The sequence below is a fragment of the Fundulus heteroclitus genome, unplaced genomic scaffold, assembly GCF_011125445.2.
Source record: "Fundulus heteroclitus isolate FHET01 unplaced genomic scaffold, MU-UCD_Fhet_4.1 scaffold_94, whole genome shotgun sequence".
Taxonomy (NCBI): Eukaryota; Metazoa; Chordata; class Actinopteri; order Cyprinodontiformes; family Fundulidae; genus Fundulus; species Fundulus heteroclitus.
In genome coordinates this window covers 680133-705355 of record NW_023397406.1, presented here as the reverse complement: position 1 = coordinate 705355, position 25223 = coordinate 680133, and the positions used below count along the sequence as shown (strand labels likewise).

The following is a 25223-nucleotide window of genomic DNA, read 5'->3' as shown; positions in this document are numbered from 1 at the left end:
GCACTTACAGCATAATAAGAATGGTGGTTACATGTCTCACTGTTCGCAGCTCGTTGGGATATTATGAAATGATTCACACAGACAGCAGCTTCTCTGACTGTTTCTAAGGACTGGATGGGTCTGTTCGCTTTTTGTTTTGCCATTTATTTACCCTGACTCCGTCGTCGTTGTCGTCCTCGTGGGCTGAACTGGGAGGGGACGGAGTGGTAGATTTACTGCCAGGGGGTGAAGGGGAACTATGGGAAGCAGGGTTCCCGTTCAGCCCCAGCTGGGATTGGTTGATTGTGGACAGCTGGTTTTGTTGGCTGGGGCCCGATTGGCTCCTGGGTCCGAGCGCCGCCTTGATTGGCTGCTGGCTGCCGGTAAATCGAGAATCTGAGTTCACCATCTGCTGCATCTGAGCAAAGACAGAAAGCGATAATGAGAGACAATTATTACATTTACGAGGCCTTGGAAGGAGCATTCACATCGACTTCGGTTTTTCACATTTTGTCAGCCACAAATGTTTCATAGGGTAGACCGACACAAATTAGCGCATATTTGTCAAGTGGAAGGCAAATAATGCAATTCTACTAAGCCCCTTTAGTCTGATACCCCTAAACAAAATCAGGTGCAACAAACAACGTTTCAAAGTCACCTAATCAGTAAATAGTCAGGAAAGATGTGTGAGACTGAATAAGGTTCTCTGGTCAGATGACTTTCTGGCCTACATGCAATCAATGGGTTGAGGTGTTGCAGCAAACTAATACTGAACATCTAACTAAAGATCATCTTTATTATCGCCAAGGGGCAATTGTTCAACTATAAGGAACAAATGAAACAACATATCAAAATACACTTGGCAGAAATACAAAAAGTTTCAGCTTTCACATAAGCTCTGCTGCTTTCGCTTCTACTTGTGGATTACAGCCAGTTTACGTCGATGAACCCTGAAAACACCCACCGCAGGGTCAAGCATGGTGGTGGGAGCTCCATGCTCTGGGAATGCTTTTCCTCAACAAGGACAGGGAAGCCAGCCGCAGTTAGCAAAAATATAACTGGAAAAATTATGTTTTTCCTGAATGCATTCTAGCTCAGAGCATAAAAGACGTGTATAAACTAGAAGCTGTAAAAAGCGAAGGAGATATAGAATAAAAACTTTTAAAAATGTTGTTACCTATACCTTTTTTTTGTAAGTGTATGTAAGGTATTATCTTATTTATTATACCAAAAATATATGATTATCTTGTATTATTTGCATGTGGATTTAGAAATAACTGTAAACTACTAATAAATCTAAAAACTAGTCCAAGCAACAAACTAATAACCTCATTAATCAGGTAAGAAATCTTACTGGAGTCAAGGAACACTTCAAAAAAGAGAAAGTATTGCCTTGAATTCCCAGAAATGCTTTTAGATACTTGCTCAGCTTTTGATAAATGTGTGAACATAGTGTAATGTAGGGCAGGACGGTATAGAAAAAAAGCATATTGATAAAATAGAAATCATATTGATCGACATAGATAATTATCAACAAATTCAAAACATGTATTTATGTGCAGCCCTGGCCATTTTATGCTGTGGCTTGGTGACCTATTTTTAAATACAGAACACACAAACACTGAATTCAAACTCAGCCCTTTGTTCAACCAACTTTACCAAGAATACAAGTATTTAAAAAAAGAAAAAATAATATGTGCTCTCTGAACTCTCTGGAGGGGGCGGAGCTTGGTGACGGAGCATTCCTGGGTCTACGCCTGTGATTGGTTGGGAGGATATAATGACTGTATTATTAACCTTCATGACTAGGATGCAAAAAGAAGGAAAATAATTGCTCTATTGAACTTTTTATTACCCTTTTTTTTCTATCATTGATATACGTCTATCGATCAATATATATTGTTGCTGGATTATTGTCCAGCCCTAGCGTAATATTGTAACTTATAAAGCATATCTTTTGTCTCTGGAGTCACTGGAGATCAAAATACATCTACAAATACAAGCTCACCGGACTGGTGAACAAGTTCTCATGTTTATGTTACAAATGGTTTAAAAAAAAAAAGAAGTAAATTAAATCCTGTTTAAGTGTCACCAAGATCATTTCTAGTTTGCTTTTCAATCTGACCTAAATCAGCCGCACTGAAAGAGAGTCAGAGGTGCATAACCTGCTCATCATGCAACAGACCCAACTCTAAACCAGCCCGCCTGTGCTTGCCAGGGTTTGTGCCGCCGACCGGGATTCACTAATAATGAAATCTGATAGTAACCCTGGCAACAGGAAATACAGGTCTGAGGTAAAGGCAGGATGAGAAGTCATTTAAAACATCAATTCCCATTTTCCCACTCATGTGTAAGTACATCAATAGAGCTTTTTAAACCCCATTCGCCTCACTCCAGAGAAGTGGCAACCTGTCTGGAGGAGACGGCGAGTCCACAGGTGCAGACTGAACAAATACGGACAAGTTTATTCCTGGCGCCTCCGGGGCCGAGGCAATTTATCAGAAAGATGTTTACTGCGGGATGTAAAGTAACCAGACAGCCCCGTCCTCACTTTTACTGTCACACCTGTGTCATGAATGCATAATGTTTTATTGGCTTTTAAAACAAAGGTTTTAACAGAATTGGACGGCACCTCAAATAAATCTCTGGCAAAGGCGACAGGCTTGGAGTGATTTATACGCATATAGATCTACAAACAAACCTCACACAGTAATTTTAAATACGATACAGAATGTCATTCGGAAACCGTAGTTTTGCATTGAAACAGGACAGACTAAACGTTTTGGCGTCGGCTGAGCAGTCACACATGTACGAGGGTTGATGTCGTCATGAAGAGCTGAAGATCTATGATAGGTGGCCCTCTTAAACACTGCAGACATAAATAATGTTGACCTGAGGCACCAATCAGAAACATTTCCTATTTTATTTTACACTTATGTTAGACACTTACATCCTTTGGTTCAATAGCTACAGCAGATAAGGCAGGAGCTTACTGTATGTCCGTTGTTAAATAAAAAAATTAACCTGATGCCTGAACTCCTCCTACAGCTCTTCTGGGTAAAGTTATTCAGTTTCTCCAGCTATGAGTTCACCTACTGTTATCAAATATGAGGGGAAAAAAACAGCTGATCTTGCTGCAATTTAATGGCATAAATGTTTTTTACTGTTAACTGAAATCTGAGGCAGTTCAGATGCATTGTAGTAACCAAGGTTATTACAACGACTTGCTAACGTATTCAAACCCCTTGACACGTGAACTTTAACACGTTTCGACATTGTATCCGCTTGAGTAATTTAATCTGAGCACAAATGCAGCTGTTGTATGAAAGCATTGGTGGTTTGTTGGGAGAACATCAAGGGGGAGCAAACGGCTTCGTGAAGAACAAGAGGCACAGCAGTCAGGCCAGGGATAAAGTCGTGGAGACGTTTCAAGCAGGGTTAGGTTATAAAACAACATCCAGAGCTGTAAAAACCTCAGAGTACCGCTCAATCCAGCCTCTGAGAAATGGAAAGAGGGCGGCACAACGGCAAATCTAACAAGAGATGACCGTCCACCTAAACTGTCAGGCTGGTCAAGGAGAGCCTTGGTCAGAGAAGCAGCCAGGATGCCTGTGCTGATTCTGGAGGAGATGCTTGGACACACAGCTCATGAAGAAACATGGTGGCACGGATGGGGAATCTAGTTGATTAGAAGACGGATGGAGCTAAATACAGGGTGATCAAAAGGCGTGAGATTGGCGCGAGGGTTTGGTGTCCAGCAGCAGGACGGCCCTCGACATACAGAGGGTCTGTTCCCACTCATCATGTGTGACCCAGTCAAAGTCCAGACCAAAATCCATGCGACTTTTATTCAAAGCTGGTCTTCATCAAACCTAATTGGGTCATTTTAAATTTTGCATAGAAAAGCTAGATGTGCAAAGCTGGAGAGCTGTATAGACCTGCAGCTGCATTTGTTGAGAATGGTGGTTCTGAAATGTATTTGGTGACTTATGAAGGCAACTGCTGATGCTAGATTTTATTTAGGGTATAATATTAGAGAGGGACTGAATGCAAATGCACATCCCGGTTTTCACAGATTGCTCTATTAGTATTTGTAGAAAAAAAATTAGCATTTGTAATTTTTTAGGCTTCACAATATTCGACTTTGTGTTGGTCAATCGCATTTAACCCCTAAAATAAAGGCCAACCAAAACATTAACTACCCGTGTAGCCTTCTTCCGAGCCTTTCCTCTTTACTTATTATATTTTAAAGCACAAATTTGTCGATCGGGGACCACGATTCTTTCGGTGAACTTTGACTGCTATCATCTTTTCGCCCTTTGGTTCGGTTGTAAATGGCATTCTGTGAAGGCGAGCGATCTCAGGTTGAGTCAGTCCTTGTCAGCCAGACTCTGTCCACTTCTCAGGAAAACAAAAGTTAAAGACTGACAGTCTCCGTGCGGGGACTTTGACACTCATCGTCACAAATAATAAGACGATCGTCTGTATTTCGAGTTTCCTTTCAGAAAGCATCGAATAATAACGGATGTGGCGGGCGGGCTGCGCCCCTCTCGCGAACACGGTACCCGAACTGTTACTGGCAGCGGCCTCTGAACGCCGTTGTGGTATTTAGACGGAACGCAGGGTGACATTTCTCGAAGATGGGAAGAGGTTTGAACTGGTGCAGAATGCTGATGGAAATAGTGAAAAATAGTATCGGTGGTTTGGGTTCATCTAGCAAAAGAACATTTATTCCACACACGTGTTAAATTATAAATAAAGTGATTTGAGATGCGTATAATAAAAGGGGAGAAAACTTGACAATTAAAAAAAAACATACTGACCTATTGACAGAAAGCCTAGACTGAAGAAAATGATTTCCTGTAAATGTTTTGTAAAGTATATTATTGAGGCTGAACTGTTTTTGGGCGGACCAGCTGTGCACAGCAGAATACCAAGGATGAAAACAGAAAAAGAAAAATGCAGGGTAAGAAGACACAAGATTAAGCCAAGAGGCTAAGAAATATAGAAATGAAAACCCCTTTCAACCTAAAGGAATAATGGGTGGAAAAACCTGTGTTAGATTTACCCTTTGAGGAGACCGGAGGGTTGGGGAGGTGGTGGGAGAACCCCTGCTGGGTAACGACTGAGTCATGTTGGGAGAAAAACAGTGGCTGCACAGCTCCACCAATGTGTGGTTTACAAAAGAGATTCAATGTGAGAACGTCTTCTTGCTTTTACTCAAGAAAAATCTGAATTTGTCTCAAATGAGTGTATGAGAACAGAGGGAAATATTGTTTTGACAAGGCAACTTAAATATAACATGTTCTGAATGTATTCAGCAAAGCTGGATGAGCAGTTCAGATGATTCAGCAGTGAAATGGGGGGATTTCTACACATTTACTGATTTTAAATGTCTAACAGATGGTTAAAATCTCAGTCCGTAATAATAATAATAATAATAATAATAATAATAATAATAATAATAACAATTATTATTATTATGTAACCATAATTCTTAGCTAGCTTTGTAACGTAGGAAATAAACGATTGAGAAGGGGAAAAAAGCATCTCTTGGTATACAAAAAAATTAATGTGAGCATAAATATACAATATTTCCAAATAAATTTTAACATAATTAAATTTTACAAACATGATAGCTGATGTTTGTAAAATACTTTTTTTTATCAATTTGCAATGTAGTGTAACTGTTTCATGTGAATGATTTATAGAAAGGACCCCAGAAAGAGAAGCTGTCAAGATTGTGACACAGCTAACGGGGATCCAAATAAAACACAAATAAACAAATTAAAGGATCTGGTTTTATTTCGTTAATTTTTTTCCTTCCTCAAATCACGGTTTCTGTACAGTTCCAGAAGATAAATGTAAGACCCTTTGAGACTTTGAGAAATACCATATGATTGAAAATTTAGACCTACAAGAATAAAAGGATATAAATTAGAAATGTTACAGTTAAGCAAAAAATGAATCATATCTCTGGCAGATTTACCGCCCAGTTTGGGAAAAGTCGCATTTTATTAATATAAAATTATTTGAAAATATAGTCAAGACATTGACAAGAAATAATGGTTAGAAATAATGATTTGTACATGAAATAATGTTTTTTTTTCCTTCAACTTTGCTTTTATCAAGTAGAAAGATCAAGTGCTTTTCATTAAAAATATAAGGGCATTTCTAAGCGACCCCAAACTTTTGAGTGGTAGTGTAGATTTAAAATTAATTTAACCAAGAAGTTTGTTACTGATAGGAAATATTGAAAATTACTGTTACTTTTTTTCCCCAACAATCAATGGAAAAAATCTTTATTAGCACTACAGCAATCGAATCTTTCTAAATCTTTAGGAACACTAAGATCCACCAAACACTTTTACTGTCTGATCTCAGGTTGTGGTTTTCTTTCTTTACCAACCCTTTTCTATTTTGTCCTTTTCGGCTTTTCTCTCTAGAGACAATAACAAGTTAAAACTCAGATTTCTAGACTTAGTTTTAATTCAACAAGTAGCTCTAACAAACAAGGACTGTAACAGAAAAACATGTGCAGCAGGTTTCTTGACAGAGGTAGTAGTTTTGAATCCATCAAGGTCTATTTCTAATCGTCACTAAACTCAAAGCAACGTCCACTAAGGAACATGTGTGTGAGGATCCGAAAAAAAACAGGAATAAGTCTAAGTTGTCAGTGTTGACACATTTCAAAAACGGGGGGAAAACCCAAGTTTTAATCAGTGCCGATGAGAAGGACATACTTTTGGATCACTGACTAACTAATTGGAGCGTTAAGTATCTTATTTGTACAGGTTAGAGACGCATTGGCGCTAACATGACCAAAAAGGCAATAGGAGTTAATGGCAATATAAATCTAGCTATTCTTTACTTATGACCCTGATAAAATGGCTTCATAAGAGGCAAGCTTTTTCAGATTGTATTACAATGACTGGTTCTATCTTTCATAAACATTATTAAAAATCCTACTTAAACAGTTGACATCTAATATCTTGTATCCTGTGATAAAATATTAAAGTTTATGTGTCAGAGCGGCGATAAACATAAAAATTATTATAATTATTATTATTAGTATAGGGAAATCCTTGTAGAATCACTTTAATATTTAAAGGCGTTACGAATAAAACTTTGATCTGGACATGAATACAGGAAATATATTGGCCAAGAGATTTAAACGATGATTCTGGCTCATGATACATGAACATATTGTTAATAAAATATTCCAGTGATAAACCAGCTGAAAAAAATTGAATACAGATTTAAAATATTATTCCAAGAGCATAAAATGCTCTAAATAAAAGAGAAAAGGTCTATTTGTCAGGAAAGTGAAATTATGGGTGTAAAACGTTCATTATTTTTGTGATTTCCTACTATAAATCTATATATAGGGGCAGCGGTCTTATATATATATATATATATATATATATATATATATATATATATATATATATATATATATATTCATATATATTAATCTATGTATTTGTATTTCTGTCTAAGCCTTTTTCAATCTCTAAGTGCTGTTTAAATACACGATGAAACAGGTTACAGCCTTTTTCTTCTGTTTTGGAACACATTCGAGGAAGGAAAAAAAGGTCAGAAACTATAAACTATTAATTAATTACATCAAACTCACCAGCAGAAAAGTACAGAAAGCTGTGAACTAATCATTTCAGCAGAGCAGTCCACATTTCTGTAGTAACCACACACACACACACACACACACACACACACATACACACACACACACACACACACACACACACACACATGCACACACACCCTTTGATTTGACTCGTCCTACCCACACCGATTAGGCTGAGCTCGGTATGGCTGCTAGGCAACAATAATTCATGGGCTGGCAGTAAATGTATGAAAATACAACAGTGGGGTCTGGAGACTGAAGGAGACAGAGAGAAAGTAGGGCTTAGACTATATAATAAGAAATTCCTGTCAAATCATCCTCTCCCCTGCAAGGCAGTTAAGAGACGAGCCGATTAAATCAAAAGAGGAGAAACGTCGTGATTTCATTTAGAAAGTGTCCGCCTGTTGTTGTGTTTCGTGCCGTTCTAGCTCCACTTCCCGTGTTTTTCAAGCTGACTCCTAATATCACAGCAGTCACATTTAATATAGAGACAAAGGAAACAGACTGAAGAACTGAAAGATCATGAGTGGGAGGTGAGAAGTTTCATACTTAATAAAAAACAGCAGCGATCTGTATTACAGAGTTTTGGTTTGTCTGCGGCTCTGAGTCTCAGGATAGCTTTCATTTCTGAACCGTGTGACAACGTCTGTCACAGCCTGAATGTCACCACTAAAAGCAAGAATCTCACTTTACTGTGAAATGAAGACTTAAAATATGAGGCTGGCGTCGGATGGAGCGGCTGCCTTCAAACAGAACAGCGCTGCCCCGGGCTGTGCGCCGTGGCACAAAGTTACGCTGAATTTTATAAAAACGGTATGAAGAATAGAGCTAAATATCGCCGGAGGCTGTCGGCTTGAATCTGACGACTCGCAGAGATTCTCACTGAGCGTTCAAAGAGTGGAGTAAAAGGACGTTTGACCAGAAAACAAAGGGACTGCCCTCTCTAATGGGTCCGTTGTGTATCAAAGTGTGTTGTTGTTCTCTCTGTCAGGGAAGCAGCAGGCTTCTGAGTAGATCGCAGGTTTAATTATTTCAGTGATGAAAAAAGGGAAGGAACGTCATGATTTCAAACTTATTGTACAATGCACAGATGATCATAGTACCAGACTATGAGAACACAAGATGGTTTAACATTAATGCAACAGCTTATACAAACCTGCTCAGTTGAAACAGCACAAATCTTTTATAAATGGGAACAAAAGTACTTTAAGGTTTCTCATATTAGGGCCGGACGATAATTCAACAACAATATATATATATATATATATATATATATATATATATATATATATATATATATATATATATATAAAGCGATAGAAAGTTTGACGGAACAGTTTTCCTTCCTTTGGCATTCTAGCCTATCATGTAGGTTAATATTAACGTCATTACATCCTTCCAACCAATCACAATGCAGACCCAGGGATGCTCTGGCACCAAGCCCCGCCCCCTTCAAAGAGTTCAGAGAGCATGTGTTCTTTTTACTTTTTCTAAAAACTTGCAGTTTTGGTAAGAAGTTGGATGAATAAATGGTTGAATTTAAATTCAGTGTTCTTTCTCTAAAACATATCATGTGCGCTTAAAATATAAGTTTTGAATTTATTGATACTCTCAATATCGATCAATATGATTTCTATTTGATCGATATGGTTTTTTCCCTATACCGTCCAGCCCTACCTCATAATAATTTAAACGTAGATCGACATGCTATTCATTAATCTGAAAACCTAGATCTGAGGTTTGTCTTAGAAACATACAGGACATACAGTCATATTTAATAAAATTGAAAATTGATTTCTAAGAGGCCTGTTTATCAGCTTAAAAGTACCTTTTGTACCATTGCACTTTGCGTTGTCCTTGTACTAAAACATGCTGTACAAATAAATTTGATTGTCTTATCTTGCCTTGCCTTAATCTTGTTTTCTCTATATTTTAAAAAATAAACGTATTTAATTGCAGCAGCAATTTAATTATTTACTCTTTAAGACAAAGCCTATGAGTAAAAATTTGTTTTCTTGAGCGAGATGCTTCTTGTAACCGTCTACCAGACCTGATGTAAAAGGCCTCTCTGGGATTTCAGGCATTTTAAGTGGGAATAAACCTGGACTGGCCTCATTCATTTCTCAACAAAAACTGTCTTTTTGGGATTTTTCAGAACCGTTAAAATGCTATTAAATATACATATCTACAAATATGTATAATATATATAAATATATCTGAATAAACAGGCATTATTTTCAAAACGCTATAAACAAAAAGGCTATGATGACTTGAAATACTTTGTATCATCACCTTACGCCACTGCGTGACATCCCGCAATATTTCCTGATTGGTTTCCCCGTCACCCATGAACAGTACAAAGTACATGAGTGGATGTGGATCCGCGGCGGGTACTCACCACGGACAGAGTGCTGGTCATCGGCCCGCCGTCCGGGCTGAAGGCCTCGCCGTCTTGGTTCAGCCCAGCGGCTCCGTCCTGGCCGGCGGGCATGCCGGGCAGGTCCATGCCCTGCAGCTGGTAGGCGTGGCCTGCAGCCGAGCTGGGCGGGGGCTCCAGGGGCTGGTACGGCCTCGGGGAAGCATCGTGGGCGAGGTGAGGGGGCAGCATGTGGTCTGGCAAATTTGGGGGCGTGATGGGCGGGATGTTGAAATCCTCATCACTGAAGCCGTTCATGGAATAGGACTGTGGAGGAAGAGAGAGAGACGTCCAGTCAGAGCGGCGCGTAGCTCGGCGATGTGCTCGGCCCGCATTAGTGAGTCCTCACTGATCTGGGACAAAGTCTCACTTTAGAGCTCGACTGGATGGGCGACGTTGCCTTCAGCAGAGTGACAACTTGGGAGAAAATCAACAGGAATAACAAAGAGGACTACAGGAGACTGAGGTGTCACGAAACATTACTGTCAGAGATAATAGATAGGGGAGATTGTAAAAACTGCCCATTATAATTACCTCAGAGAGTTTGAATTCAGCCTTAACTACTCTGTGCTCTTTTATCTAGTCACTCTTCTTCAGCCCGCGCTCCGATCGCACGCTAATCATCGCTAATCACTCCTTATGACATACCCCGTCTTTAAAGAAAGATCCCCATCCTGCAGCGGAGCAATGCAGTCGTTTAGATGCGCCGGACGGTTTTTTGCGCGGCGGAACAAAAAACACGGGCGGACCCTTATTTACAAAAAGAGAAGAGAAAACATCAGAGCTAATGTGACAAGCAGAAAGAAGAGCTGGAAGAGTCGTGTGTGTGTGTGTGTGAGTGTGTGTGTGTGTGTGTGTGTGTGTGAGTGTGTGTGTGTGAGTGTGTGTGTGTGAGTGATTCGGAGAGCAAAGACACGTGAGAGAGCGACATGAAGAAGCAAATGGAGTGAGAGAATCATGCGAGAGGAGAGGGAAGAAAAACACAGAAGAGAAAAGAGAAAGAGAAGCCTTCTTCAGACTAATCTGACAGAGGAGATAGTTTATAGAGACTGACAGCCTTTTCTGCTTGGCTGGCCACACCAGTCTCTCCATCTCGTTTTCCTCCCCCCCCCCCCTCATCCCTCACCATCCTTCTCCTTCAACCCCTCTGCTGTGCACTTGCTCTTCTAATCTCATCCTTAATTTCTCTTTCATGTCTCACTATCTTTTCCTTCTCTTCAACTCTTTTCTGCTCCGTGTCAACCCCACACACACGCGGGGGGCTCGGTTGTAATTTCCACGAGCTTGAGTGATGAGTTAGGGATGGAGTAGCGCCTCATAACTCACAGCCGTTGTGCTAAGCCACGGTTCAAGGTGACAGTCTTTACTTTAATGAGTGAGAGTGGGAAATTAGCCAAACAGGAGCATGTATAAAACATGATTCTTTACATTTCTCTTTAAGTTAAAACCACAGATTTCTGCTTTTTTCATCGGGTATCTTAAAGGAGTGCATAGCTGTGAAGAGTAAGGAAATGGAAACATGTTTATATTTTATTTTTTTCCAGAGAAAGACATCTAAAAAGTACTGCGTGCATTGTGTTGAGTACCCTGGAGTCTTAGCAGACCCACCTTTCCAGCGACGTCTTTAACGGCCTCCACCGTCTAGGGACTGAACTTTTTACCTATTCTTCTTTGTAATAGCTCCTACTCATTCAGATTAGACGGGAACCTTTTCCACCGTTTCTCCGTTTGCGCTTTGACTGTTCTTCTCTGACACATGAATGGGCTTTTTTCTAAACCTCTGGCTGAACATTTGGGGTCCGGGTTGTGGAGCGCGAACCTCCGCTCTAGTCTCCAACCTTCTGTGGTTTCTGAAAAAAAGGGTTTCTTCTTCCATCTGTCAACGGGGAAACTCTCACCTACGCTGCAGATCTCAGCGAGTTACCGCGGGCCTCCTGGCTGCGTCTCTGATTACCGCCCTCCTTGTCTGGCCTGTCTGTGTAGGTGAGCGGCCATGTCTTGTTATTGATCTCTCCCCGGCTTCATCGCTGACCTGCCCGCGGTGGTCCTTGGTCTTCGTGATGCTGTCTGTTCACTTCTGCTCTCTGAACAACCTTTTAAGGCAGCGGTCTTAAACTCTAGTTTAACTGCTGGCGTCCTGCAGCTTTCCGCCGTGTCCCCGATCCGACACACCCAAGGCAAATGATGCAGCTTGATGCAGCTCTGAACGTTGCAGGACATTGTCCCATTGGGACTGGTGTTTTAGATCCCCGCTCTAAGGCCTTCACAAAGCAGCTGCACTTCAACTGAGAGTAATTTCCACACAGGTGGATCTTTATTTGCCCATAAGGCGACGTATGAAGGCAACTGGCCGCGCTGGATTTTATTCGGGTGCATCAGAGTAAAGGAGGCTGGGTTCAAACACTCGGCACGCAGCTCATGTTCCTTTTTTGTAACCATCAGGAAAACCACGACTCGCCTTCCTTCACAACAATTCATCTGTGTTGGTCTATGATGTAAAAGACCTCAAGGTTTGTGGTTGTATCGAGACCAAACGTGATCATTTTGTGCGAATTAATGATTTCCTAATGTGGGATGTACTGAAATTAAAAGTTCCCTTTTTATTTTCAATATGCAATAAAAAATATACTTCATTTTAATTTAACAAATAGGCCAAAAGAAGCAGAGGGCACTATATCTGAACTGAAATACAATATATAGCTCTTCCCGCAGCTTGAAATAGCTCTAAATATGTTACACGATACATCTCAGGGAGGGAAGTGATGTGTGCGTTGATGTTGACGTCTCTATCAAATGTGTCCCTTCGCTTCCGAAATCAGGTAATCAGTTAAATGTGATCCTGAGCCTGGAAGTCAACAATATACCTAAAGGCACATCCTGATATACGAACAAGCAAATCTCTCATCCAGACCCCTGACTGAGCTCTCCATAAATTATACTGCCTGTCTGTTTTCTGTCTGCCTCTTGCTCACCCTTCTCTCTCCTCCTCGATCATTTCTTCAACTTCTGCATAAATTACTCCTCTTCCTCGCTCTCGCTCCACTCCTCCATTCAAATCGGTACAAAAGCCTTTCCTTGTGCACCGGGAGCTTCTAGAAAGACTAATGTAGTCAGGATTAAGTCCTTTCACACGCGTTGTGTTTGCAATAACACCGAACTTCTCACACCTCCGTGTTCACTTGGCAGAATATGGGAAAGCACATATTGATATGAGCAATAAGACAAAGAGGGTGATTTACGCGTATCTGCAGAGGGAATATGAGTCATCTCCTGAACGCATGCATCTGCTGGTCATTAAATTAGGTCTGATCAGAACCGTTAGTATTTTTCCAAATGCATGAACATAAATCGCATAATCACATTAACTAAATGGCTAAAGAAGAGCTTTGTGTTTGTCTTTCAAGTGTTTGGGACAAATTAACAGAATGTAAAAGTTTTTTAAGCTCTGATGTTTGTTTTAATTTCAAATAAATGCAGAAACTGCAAAACTCCAAGGATCATCTTGGAGCTACAAAACTTTCTCTAACGCATTTTGTGATTACAGACGTCGATCGACTCTTAGAAATTCCCAAACGGTCTAAACAAAGAGTAAAGTCTGTTTATGCAGAGGCCTTGCTGAGCATCTTGAGGAGCGAATGAGGAGCAGGATAATCAGTTACCAAACCAAAAGTGGTGAAATAAAGAGCAAGGGAATATTTTATAGGGAACGGATCAAAGGTATCTGTGATTTTCTATCAGATGCCCTCCGAGCAAGACAAGGTCGGCCACACCCACAAAAATTCCAGCCTGTTTTCAAATGTATGGTATGAAAAAAAAAATATGTTAAAAGTTTTCAGACTCAATCGAAGTATTTTCCCCGTTTTACAGGAATATTAACAGTCAGAGAGAAACAATTGCTACTTCACCCTCCAGTTTATCTACAAGCTGTGCTCAGCTGTCAGCAGAGGAGAGCTGAAACGATCCTCGCTAAGTTTTACAACGTTCAAAGACAAGTTTATGAAGCGGGAGAAAAACTTCTTCCGTCATTTTTTTCTCCATCAAGACGACCTGGAGCCACGTTAAAATAGGTTCTAAATCAAATTATCACTGAAAACAGATAGTGAACAGCCTAAGACTGTCATGTCTAAACAACATCTACAAGAGTAAGATGTGTCTTGATTTATAAGACTGAAGCTGTATGTGTCGAGTCAGCTAAAACTTTTTTTCAAACATGAAGCTTATAAGCCCAATGCTGTGCTGCAGAAGCCGTGGATAGAAAACATCTGCCGCCATCAACAAAGCCTTTGCTGTATAGCCCGGGACGTTAGTTATGAGTAAGTGAAGGAGGAAACAATCCCAGTACAATGAGATGCAGTGTGATGTTTTACTGCTCTTCGAGTTTCCAAGCACATGTATAGCATTTGTTTTAGTGAAAAATTGGGTTGGGCCTCTGAATGCTCTAAATGCTTGTTCTTAAATGACCTAAGCAAGTTTCAGGGACAAGAAAAGAAAAAAGACATAACACCATCTGTCGACACGCTTAGAAAAGATGTGTAAAAAGCCCCGAATAACATGCCTGACTGTAAATTCACAGTAAAACGTTTGGGAAAATCCATCCTTTAGTTTATGTACATTTATTCATTGGGGGAAAGATCTTAAGAAAAGGTTGTTTGGTTAAGTTGCAGGTGGTACAATTGATTTCCACCCTAAGAATCCCTTTAAAACGAATGTAATTTAAGCATTTCTACTATTTGAAGTTGACTTCTTGATAAACTTCTGTTCCTGAGGTATAAATGTCACGTGATACAGGGGCCCGTTTCTTCTAGCCGACCTTGGACGAAGGTCCGTTTATCTTGCCACCAAGCACAGTGGGCAGGGCAGTCAGATTAGTCAAAAAGAGCCTTCAAAGCTGGCTGTAAATAAAATGAGGCACCAAGTCTCCATAACAATGCTAGATCGATATCCAAACAGTTTGTAGGGGAGGATTGACAACAAAAAAAAGGCTTTATCATTCTTACCATCACAAAAGTAAAGATGGAGTTTGCTAAAACGTTGCTGGTACTTTAACTGGTACCATGTGTGCTGGTCAGATCGGGCGTTATGATAACAAACAAATAAACACATAGATAATAGGTGAATGGACTACACTGCACGGAGGTTTGGTGTAAAATAAATGAATAAGATTCAGTAGAAAAGCCGTAGCATCTCAGGCATACTGTTAGGCATGGAGGGGGATCTGTGATGCTGTGGGCCTGCTTCTGTTTCAGAGTGAATGGCATCAATGATTCTCTAATATACACTTTAAATAAAAACCTTAACGTATCTGATTAAATGTAATAACACTAAAGGTTGCGTTTTTTTCTGATCTTTTTGTTGTGAAGTTATTTGATATCTTTCGCAGGGGTGCACACAAGCGCGCCTGCGTCTCTGATTGATAACTGGGATGCAGATCTGAGTTTGTTCAGCTGAGGTGAAATCTGAGCCATGAAAAAGCGCAGCTTTACTACACAGAAAAACGGCAGCAGACACGGTGTGTGAGCTGCAGAGCTTTACAGGCTCCGTCTGTCACTCTTGTCTCCGGAAGGCAAAGTGCAAAATGTTACCACTTTAACACTTCTGTCACCTGCAGGCAAACAATGTTAAAGTGAGACTTTTCTTCTCTTAACCCTGACTGCTCCGTTCCTCCTAACCTAAAGTCATTAATGCAGCAAAGCTGCAGCTCTAGCAGATAAATATATCCCCGCGGAAAACAAAATTCAACTGGTGGCAGCAAAATACCAAGTTGTGTTATTTATTGCGTAACCCACCGTCTTTACTTCCATTTTTAGACAGAAATCTACGTCTTGTCTATTGAGCACGCAAATGACGCAGGAGGAAATTCAAGGCACAACAAAGTTTACTGCTCAGCTTAGACGACGCAGACGGGGTAAAGGCTTTTGTCTTCAGAGTGACACCTCCATAAAAATCTAAAAGCTAACTCAGGTTGGAGCCAGATGAAAGCTAACTGTGACTGCTGCTAAAAAAAAAAATACCACAAATCTAGAGGTGAGAGGGAAGTTTCTTAAAAGTCTTATTTAAAAGTTTGTTTTCCGTGTTTTTAAATGGAAATTTAAAAAATGAACTAAAAAGATTATTTCTCTAATTTCGCAGCATTTTCATGACTAAACTGCAACCCTGGGTTGAGTCCAGTATCTTTAAAAAGCCAGATACTGCAGACGTGATGCTACTGATGCAATCATCGAACTCTTGCTGCTTGAACTTTTTACCCCCCCCCCCCCCCCTGAAATGATCACAGTTTGATTAGAGCTGCAGCTTTCAGAACAGAGCTGTGTCTGCGTTCTCATGTGTGTGTGTGTGTGTGTGTGTGTGTGTGTGGACATTTTACCCAGGGCAGACGGTGGTTGTCGGCCATGTGTGGGTCCCTCCTCCACTGCTGGGATGCCGGGTTCGGTGGCGTCCCCTTGCTGAGTGGGTGAGGGGGCTGCGGCACACGAAACTGTGGGAAGAATCACAAAACAAACAAAGACCCGAGTGGGCCCAGGGTCAGGGGAGAGGTCAGGGGTCGAACACAGAGGTCATGGAAAGGAGTAAAAACGTAATATGGGGAGGGGGGGGTTGCAGGGAGAGACGCATTCTGCATGTAAAGCACAAACCGAGACACTCTCGTATTAAAGATGGTTCGTACCGGCAGCTCTGACTCCCATTCAGAGAGATGGAGGCTGTAAAGGAGTTGCTACCTACACAGACAACCCTTTAATAATGTGACAGAGTGCTCCAAAAAGAAAGTTTCATGTGACAGACAAACACAAAGTAGTGCACTGTGAAAGAATGTTTCTTTCTTTATTCTTTAATATTCCCTTTTTACTCTAAAACCCAATGCATCCAATTGCCTTCAAATGTCCCTTCATCAATAAATAGAATCCAGGTTAGTATAATTTAACCTCTGCATACATCCGGCTGTTCTGTGAAGGTTTTTCGTTAACATAAGTGAACAAACGGCATTATGAAGAGCAAGGAACACATAAATAAAGTTCTGGAGAATTTTAAACCATGCTTTTTTTTTTTATTTAAAGCAATTGCTCTAAATAGGGGTGGGCCTCAATCATATCGTTTTATCGTTATCATGACAAATGTCTTACCATGACAAGAATTTGGGTTTATCTGGACAACTATAAATTTCAAATAGTGACGTCTGAAAACCCCCAAAACACCCAGGATTCTTATTTTTACAATTTTCTACACTGTTGGTTTCTTCAGAGCATCAATAAATGTCAATAAATTAAAAAATATATTTAAATGCAGTTACTTTGTGCAGTTTAGCGATGAAAATCACACTTCTTTATGTCATTAGTGCCGTGATGAAACATATTCCAAATTTTGTTTTAATATGTTATACGTTACATTATTAAATTTAAATACAATTTTGAATAAAAATTTTAAGGACAGGATTTGTGTTTATGAGGCTATAATTGCACTGTGACATGCAGTCATAACCACACAGTTACCTAACAAGACTGCAAGAAGCTGTAAATAGTCTTTTATCATCACTTGTTATCACATTAGTACCACAGTATGTCGAGATTAAATTTAAAATCCATATCGCCCATCCTTAGCTCTGAAAATCTGAGAGAGCTCTGTTCAATCCATTAATGGAAAGACCTACCGAGACATGACTTTCAACCTAAACTGTCAAGCTAATTAAGACGAGCATTAATTAATGAAGCAGCCAGTAGGCCCGAGCTCACTCTGGAGGAGCTGCAGAGATCCATGGCTCAGGTGGGACAATGTGTCGCCGTGACAAATATTAGTTGTTCACTTCACAAGTCTGGCCCTAATGGAGGAGGGAAAAGAAGAAAGCTACAGTTGAAGAAAGGCCTTAATTATGAATTTAATAAAATGTAAAAAGATCTAAAATACTGCACATCCTCAAAGGTGAGGGCAGCATGATGTTTATTTAGCAGGGACAGGAATGCTGGTCAGAGTTAATAGGGAGCTGGGAGGAGCTCTATGCAGGGTAAATCTGCAATAAAATCTGTTAGAGGCTACAAAGGGCATGAGACTTGGGCAGAGGTTTGCTTTGCTGCAGGACAACGACTCCACATAGTCAAACTTCAGACCTAAATCTGATTGAGAATCAAAAATGCCACGTATAGTTTTCCATTTCACAGTCATGCAGTCCTTTGTGTCTATCGGATGAAATGCCAACAAAATACATTAAAGTTTGTGGCTGTAATGTGATAAAATAATGTTTGTCTTAACAGACCTGGACCTTTGATCTTTTAAAAATGTCCAGTTCTGACTGCAAATACGCAAACGGATGCGTTTGAACAAAAGCAGAGCTGTAAATCAACTCGTTACAAAAGCAGCGTTCTGTCGCAAAGACTAAGGTTCAGGATGCTTAACCTTCGCTTAGGTTTCAGTTTTTCCGTTTTAGAGGCATTCTTGAAAATCGAAAACATTATCCGTTGGTAGATTACCATCATGGTCACAATGGTGGAGAATAGTTGTGAAATTAGGCTTTAATAACATGGTATGGTGACTAAGATGGAAAGGTCAAAGTGACTAAACGTCTATTTTTTCCCCCTTTGAAAGCGCGCACGCTTTGCATCCCAGTCACAGACCACAGGAACTCCCCTGCACACGTGCGCTCAAGTCATCTATGGATCCTGTTGCTCACCTCTTTCTGCACCTCACCTCGCCAACAAAGCAGCATGCTACTCTACCAGGGCGGCACTTGCAGATAAACATCCAGATTTTTTAATAGGTAGAAGAACAAAGGCTAAAACGACATTTTTAAATGTCCAAATACAGATGAAGAGGAAAACATGAGTTGATTGTTTATGTGCAAATTCAAGCCAACTGATTAAACAATAGGTGTGCACAAAATGTTAGTTTAATCTTTCCAATTTAACCTTTTAATTGCACATTTAGGTTTAAAATCCGTATGGCGAAGCACTAGTTTTGAAGAGACATGTTAATATTTTCTTAAAAGATTTTTATGAGGAGGAACCTAATAGAAAAACATACATAGAATATGAATACGGAGTATTAAAAGTATAATCTGACAAAAGAACAAATCGTTCCCCTCTGTTTTTTCTTTTAACAGTAGCTGCCCTCTCTATGTCTACAGCCTCTCTAATTTCAGCCGTAACACAGTTACATCTCTCCTGCCGCACTAACAGGTAATAAAATGACAAAGATCGGGCTCAGGCTGGACTCAGATCGAGCTCATTCTTCGTAACAACCTCTGACTTTATGGAAGAAATGGTCCTTCAGTAATAAAGCCGTAAATTTTCATTCCCCTCACTGCTCCCTATCTTCTTACTGAACAACACTATGAATAAAACATCAAATCATTCGGTTGTGTGCCGCACAATATTCTCTATATGCTTCTCCATGAATAATGTAGTGGTGGGGCTTATTAACATGGGCTTTCCTCGACGGTGAGGTAATTCTGCAGCGACAAACGAAAGTCGCATGAGCTCTGATGTTTGGCCACTGGAAGCTGGGATGCGAACGCAGCTTACATCCCCTGCCGTATGAAAACTGTTTGCTGCACGGCGCGGCGCAGCGCTGAGCTTCTGCCAAAAAGCAGACGCGCTTTACCGTGTCCGTCATCCCGCAACAACAGCGGCAACACGCGCAACAGCAGCGTAGAGCACCCCGCACACTTATTGGCACTCCTGGTAAAGATGTGCAAAAAGCCTTAAAGACGCATGTTCTCGCAGCAGCATGACCTCACAGTGGGGGAAAAACACGGCTGCAGGTCTCTAACAAAGAGATTTCCCGACTGCATTGTCCTTATCTGTTAGTGCTGTTTCAGATCTTTGCATTCTTAATATGACTGGAAATATGGGGGGAAATCTAGGCGAGCAGCTACTTCCTTGTAACGATTTCCCTACTAATGAAGAGCAAAACACATCTGCATTATTGCAGCAACATGTGCTCTTGTCTTTCCCATTTTGAAAAGTGGCTAAAAGAAATTAGCCTCGTTTGATCATATCTGCACCCATCGGAAATGGGACGTTTGATGAGCCCGTACTGAAAAATATTAATTAAAAGTTACGTTTACTTTAGCACTGTAAGAGGTGCCTGTATTACAAATATACTGTAACACAAGATGAATTCATTTCAAGGGTTTTTGCACATCTTTACGAGGAGCTCCCCAAATGTGGATGGTGCTGAAGCTTTATGCGATCCTGGCAGTGTTTTGTGATCCGAGCAGCTTACTATCAAATTTCACGAAATATCTAGGAGGGGGAAGAATCCACCGTTACTGGCTGCTGCTGCGAGCCTAGTGTCCTATTCAGCTAGTTTCCAGATAATTGTCATTTTATTTAGCTCATGGCAAAGTGACTTTTTTGTACTAGTTTACTCTAAAACATAATAATACATTTTCTTTAATATTAGTAAAACAAGGCAAGCTGCTGTGGAAGGGGCCGTCATTGTTGCGGCAAAGACAACAGAAAGTACGGCCCTGCGAAAACATACAGTGTGTTTCATTTATCTACAAGCCAGTCAAACTCCTAATGACTAAAAATTAAACACCTGTATAAACCTCAGCCAAGGTGACTTCTGATTGTGGTACAGAGCTACTGTTTCTTTCATGTGGAGGGAGACATTGTTTACACTCAGCTCTAAAGAAAACTAATTTAGCCAAAACCTGATGCATTTTTTATTCAAAACTGCCAAGCGTGTGCACCGCTCATTTATATTTTCCCTGATCCTGCGGGTCCTTTCTGAGTTCAGAGGTGCGGCGAAGTCATCACTGAGCTTTCGCAAAACTGATGAACCGCTCTAGTGGTTCTATGGGAAAAAAAACATTATGACCTGTACCTAAATGAAGTGGTTTTAACTAATTATCTGACACATCCATAGGGCCGGGTATGAATCACAGCCCTGTTTCAGAGTTATGACGGTGTCTAACAATACACTGAATAAAGATACGATTAGCTTTTCGAAGAGCGTCTTTTTAGGTCTGAATTTCAGTCATTCCTCAGTCGATACGCGCGCGGCGTTGCTCGGCAGTCACACAGCAGCGCAGCGGCTGCCTCTTAGTGAAAGAAATGAGAGAGGTTAGAAATCGAAGTACAGCGCGCTGCTTCAGGTGCCTCTGCCTGGGTGCAGTAAGTGATATTGATTCATACAGCAGAATGGGGAGGAAGTTTGTTTATTGTAACTGGAAATAAGACCGAAAATAGTTAAAAGGTGAACTCAAAGGCAGAAGGGCGCTTGATCAACGGCTCTTCAAGAAACGCAATTACACTGCTGTTGCATCATGTGAATTTATCTGACTATGAATATTTATATGACTTTAAATATTTAGAAATTGTATAAATGACTTGTTGATGTGTTTTGCTTTTTATTGTTCACATTTCAAACAAAGTCTTCTGTCAAGCATGTCAGTCATGTCAGTCTTCAGGAGTCACGTGGTCCTTCCCAAGAGGAATGCAGCTCTTTCTGCAGCTACTTTAAAGTTTAACAGCACGAATGCTGACGAAGGCTAGAAAGAGGCCTCACATCTGTCCAGCTGTAAATTATCTTGCATGGGTTAACCGTACGTTTTAACGCTGACTTTAAGGTCCTTTTTATGACTTATAAATCATTAATGGTTACAACCTGACATCTTTATCAGATCTGCTTTTATTGTAGAAGCATCCCAGATCCCCGAGATTTTCTGATAAAAAGCCTTCAGACCAAAAGTAAGAAGAAAAATACTTGGCGAGGTGTAACTTTCTCATTACAGCCCTGCTCCGTGGAGCAGCCCTCCTGAAGACCTGAGATGAGGACATTGCGAACGGCAAACCTGAGACGTGTCTTCTTGGTTTGACTTTCTTATTGTTGTTCATAGACCTTTTCACCAGATGCTTGCATGAAATATAGATATTTCTCTCTTTCTTTTTCCTCTTTCCTATTATTCGTGATTTTTGTTTTAACATTGTTATCAGGAATTTAGGTGTTGTACATTTTAGTTTTCCCCTTAATGTTTAGGGTTGTTTAGCTCATTAGCGTTTCTTTTTGTTGATGATGTTTGCTTTTCATTGCCTCCTGTTTTGATCTTATGTAAATCCTTCTGTGTAGCCCTCGTTGTGTATGGAACGAGTCCGAAGAATAAAGACTAATTGATTCAGTGATACCTACAAGGGAGTCTTTGTCTGTGTAACCGAGGCCGAATTCTAACAGCGACTTAAAAGTTTCCATTACTTGCTAACGAATGAAGGAATTTTCCTCCGTTCTGCACAAACCAAAGTGGAAAAGCAAATTGTACAAACTGCTGGTTGTTTTACACTTCTCTGACGGGATTAGGAAGATGGAAAAGTGGAGGAAACAAAATATGTGCATTTCATTTTACTTGAAAATATGGCTAAATTGCTCATTTTACATTTTGTGCAGACCTGCTATAAATTTAGGGATTATTTTAGCAAAGACTTCATGTACTCTGCTGAGAAGCTTCAAAATAAAACACCATTTAGTTTCGGTCATCATGTAAATATCCTCTCTAGCATTGCAATTTAAAGAATGAAGCTATTATTTGTTAAGCCATGGATTTGCTCTTAGAGTACATGTTCAGTTTCAAGCATGTCTCAAACCTCAGATCACTTCTGCATAGAGTGCATATTATATTATGCATTTATATATATATATTCATTATATATTTATCTAAATTATTTTAGCATATCAGCATCTGTCAAGTTGCCCATCTTTATCACAAGTCTAAGGTTTCTCTTTTAATTTCCATATTGTAGATCTTGGATGTGGAAAGCGCTCTACAGGGGACCTCAGGTTTTGGAGACTGCAATTTCTGTAATATTTTGAGTGACAACAGTTCAGAAAACATTTCGGTTCATATCACTCTGGGATGTTTTAATTTGGGGGCCCTACTTTTCTTGCTCCGTTGCTTCACTATTCTTTATTCCACTAAGCCGTCAGCTGATGAAGATTTTCCTGCGCTGATCTGTACCGCAGCAAAACAGAGCATGGCTTGGTGCAGCACTTCACATCTCGACGGGGAAGCTCAGATCAACAGTAGCCGGTGACTGGGCTGTCAAGCTAATGATAGCTAGCATTAGCTTACTGACATTTTTTTGTTGCGCTCAAGCATCCGTGTCAAACTGTTAGCTTAGCATGTAGTATCGTTCTTTTCATTTTTTTCCGTCTGTCTGCCTGGGATAGTTTCTCCAAACAACAATTTTGAGTTTATCTTGTCTATAAAGAGTGTGTGTTGTTACGTCGGGGGGGACTATGTGTCAGAGCAGGACGCTGTGTGCCGTGATGCAGCACAGCGCAGCTCAAAGGGAGTGCTAATGCTAGCTTAGCATGTAGCAAGTTCAACAATTCATTTTTTCTTGTCTGTCTGCCAGGGAAAGTCTCTCCGAACAGCGCTTGTGGATTTATCTTGTCTATAAAGAATGTCACATTTTCTTTTGGCTGTTCTCCACATGTTAGCAGACCTAAAACCTTTTCAGCAACATTGTTTGGGTCAGGTGTGCCTGTGCGGCTGCAGAGAGGAGACGAGTGTCTGCGCTGCTGCCGATTAGAGGCGCGACAATTTGAACAGATGTGAATGGGGCAGTTTATAAAAACTATTCAAATCTGTATGTTTGAATAATTCATTGTTTAGTATTGATTATATTGAGACATCAATTGTTTTGACAACACTACAATATCCCATCACTGGTATTAAAAAATTATAAAAGCAAACGAAGCATAGGCACTTATAGTTTAATAACACAGTGGGGAAAATATTTTAAATGCAAGTTTTTAAACTGGTGTATTGGGGGTGGAGGGTAAAATCTACTGGCTAGCTAGGTATATAACACAGTTTTATGTGTATTCTTTTTGCTTTTATGCGTCAAACAGATGGCATTATCTTATGTCGCCTGGAGGTTTACTACTTTGCTACTTTTCAAATCCAGGAGCTTTATTGGCCATTTCAAATTGCTCTAAAACATTAGTGTAACTTGTAGCATTAGCTTGTAGCGCAGCTAGCATGATTGATCCTTTCATCTGTATGTCTGCCTCACAGAGAAGGTACCTCCTCTCAACGCTTTTGTTTGTCAATGCAAACAAAAGCCAACACTTTTGTTTTTAGTCAGGTGAGGCTGCAGGTATACCCTAATTGTCTGTTATTGCACCGTTCCTATGGGAAGAAGTGTGACTATTTGGGCAAATGTGAATGAGATAGTTTGATTCAAATGAGTATCTCTGATTAATAATTTTTTCTAGAATTTCTTATAACAAAATATCAATTATTTTGACAACCCTTGTACCTAGCTATCAATTTATTGTAATTTTCAAGTGTAAAATAAACCTGTGGCTCTAGCCCAGTGGCCCACATCCTCTTAAATCCAGCTCTCATAGAATAAAATAGAATAAAATAAACTTCAGAAAATACCTTGATTAAGATTAAACTACAAACTTTTTGGAGCACACAGCTTATTTTTCTCACCCACTGAAACAACAGCACACTGCAGCCCAGACACTAACCTGATAGGCGGAGGTGAAGTCAAGGCCTGCTTCTGGCATACCCAGGAACATAGTGTCCCCATCCAACTGGAGAGAACAAAAGCAAGAGCAACAATGTCAACAAACTGAAAAATCAAACACAGCAAACATAGAGCTGCTAGCCTCCAGTGAGATGCCGTTAACAGATTAACTGGCAAGCAGTCAAACCATTTTTTGTCAGTTGTCTTCTTCTGATACTCAAAGTCCTGTTATAGTCCATGTCTATCACACACAGGCTTAGAAAAGCTTTCTTTTTACAATACTAATAACAATGTGAATATTTTTACATTATACTAAAGAGAGCCAAAAAATGGATATAGTGCTCAATACATGTTTTAAAAGTGTACATCTAATTGGGTGCACTAATATCAGGCAATACACCTATGTTAGTGATACATTGTCAAAGATATTTTTTTAGTCTCAAACCAGTTCTTTAACTTCTTACGCTTCTTGGTCTTAATGTCAGTACCTTGTTTAAAGGATACACCACTGCGGTCTGTCAGGGTCACTCTACTTGGTATTCATTCAAAATAGGATATTATCTTTATTTTGCAATAACTAGCTGCACATAAAAATACATTTAATATAGTTTACACAGGAATTTCTTCTTAGTATAGAGCATGACCTTTAGCAAACTTCCTCTATTGCCAGAACCACACTTCCTCCTTCTTTTTCATTACTCTTTAACCTGTACAAAAG

At 40.1% G+C, this 25223-nt stretch overlaps 1 protein-coding gene across 2 annotated transcripts in view; it reads right to left on the bottom strand.

The window, feature by feature from the left end:
- The window catches only part of tox (thymocyte selection-associated high mobility group box), a 64695-nt gene that overhangs the window by 17533 nt on the left and 21939 nt on the right, over nt 1–25223 (bottom strand). For both annotated transcript variants that reach the window (XM_036134912.1, XM_012882809.3), the window contains exons 2-5: nt 24507–24572; nt 16405–16515; nt 10023–10307; nt 152–397 (exon numbers count right to left, since the gene is read on the bottom strand). In XM_036134912.1, coding sequence (XP_035990805.1) covers nt 152–397; nt 10023–10307; nt 16405–16515; nt 24507–24572 — 708 coding nt within the window. The remainder of the gene's footprint in view (nt 1–151; nt 398–10022; nt 10308–16404; nt 16516–24506; nt 24573–25223) is intronic.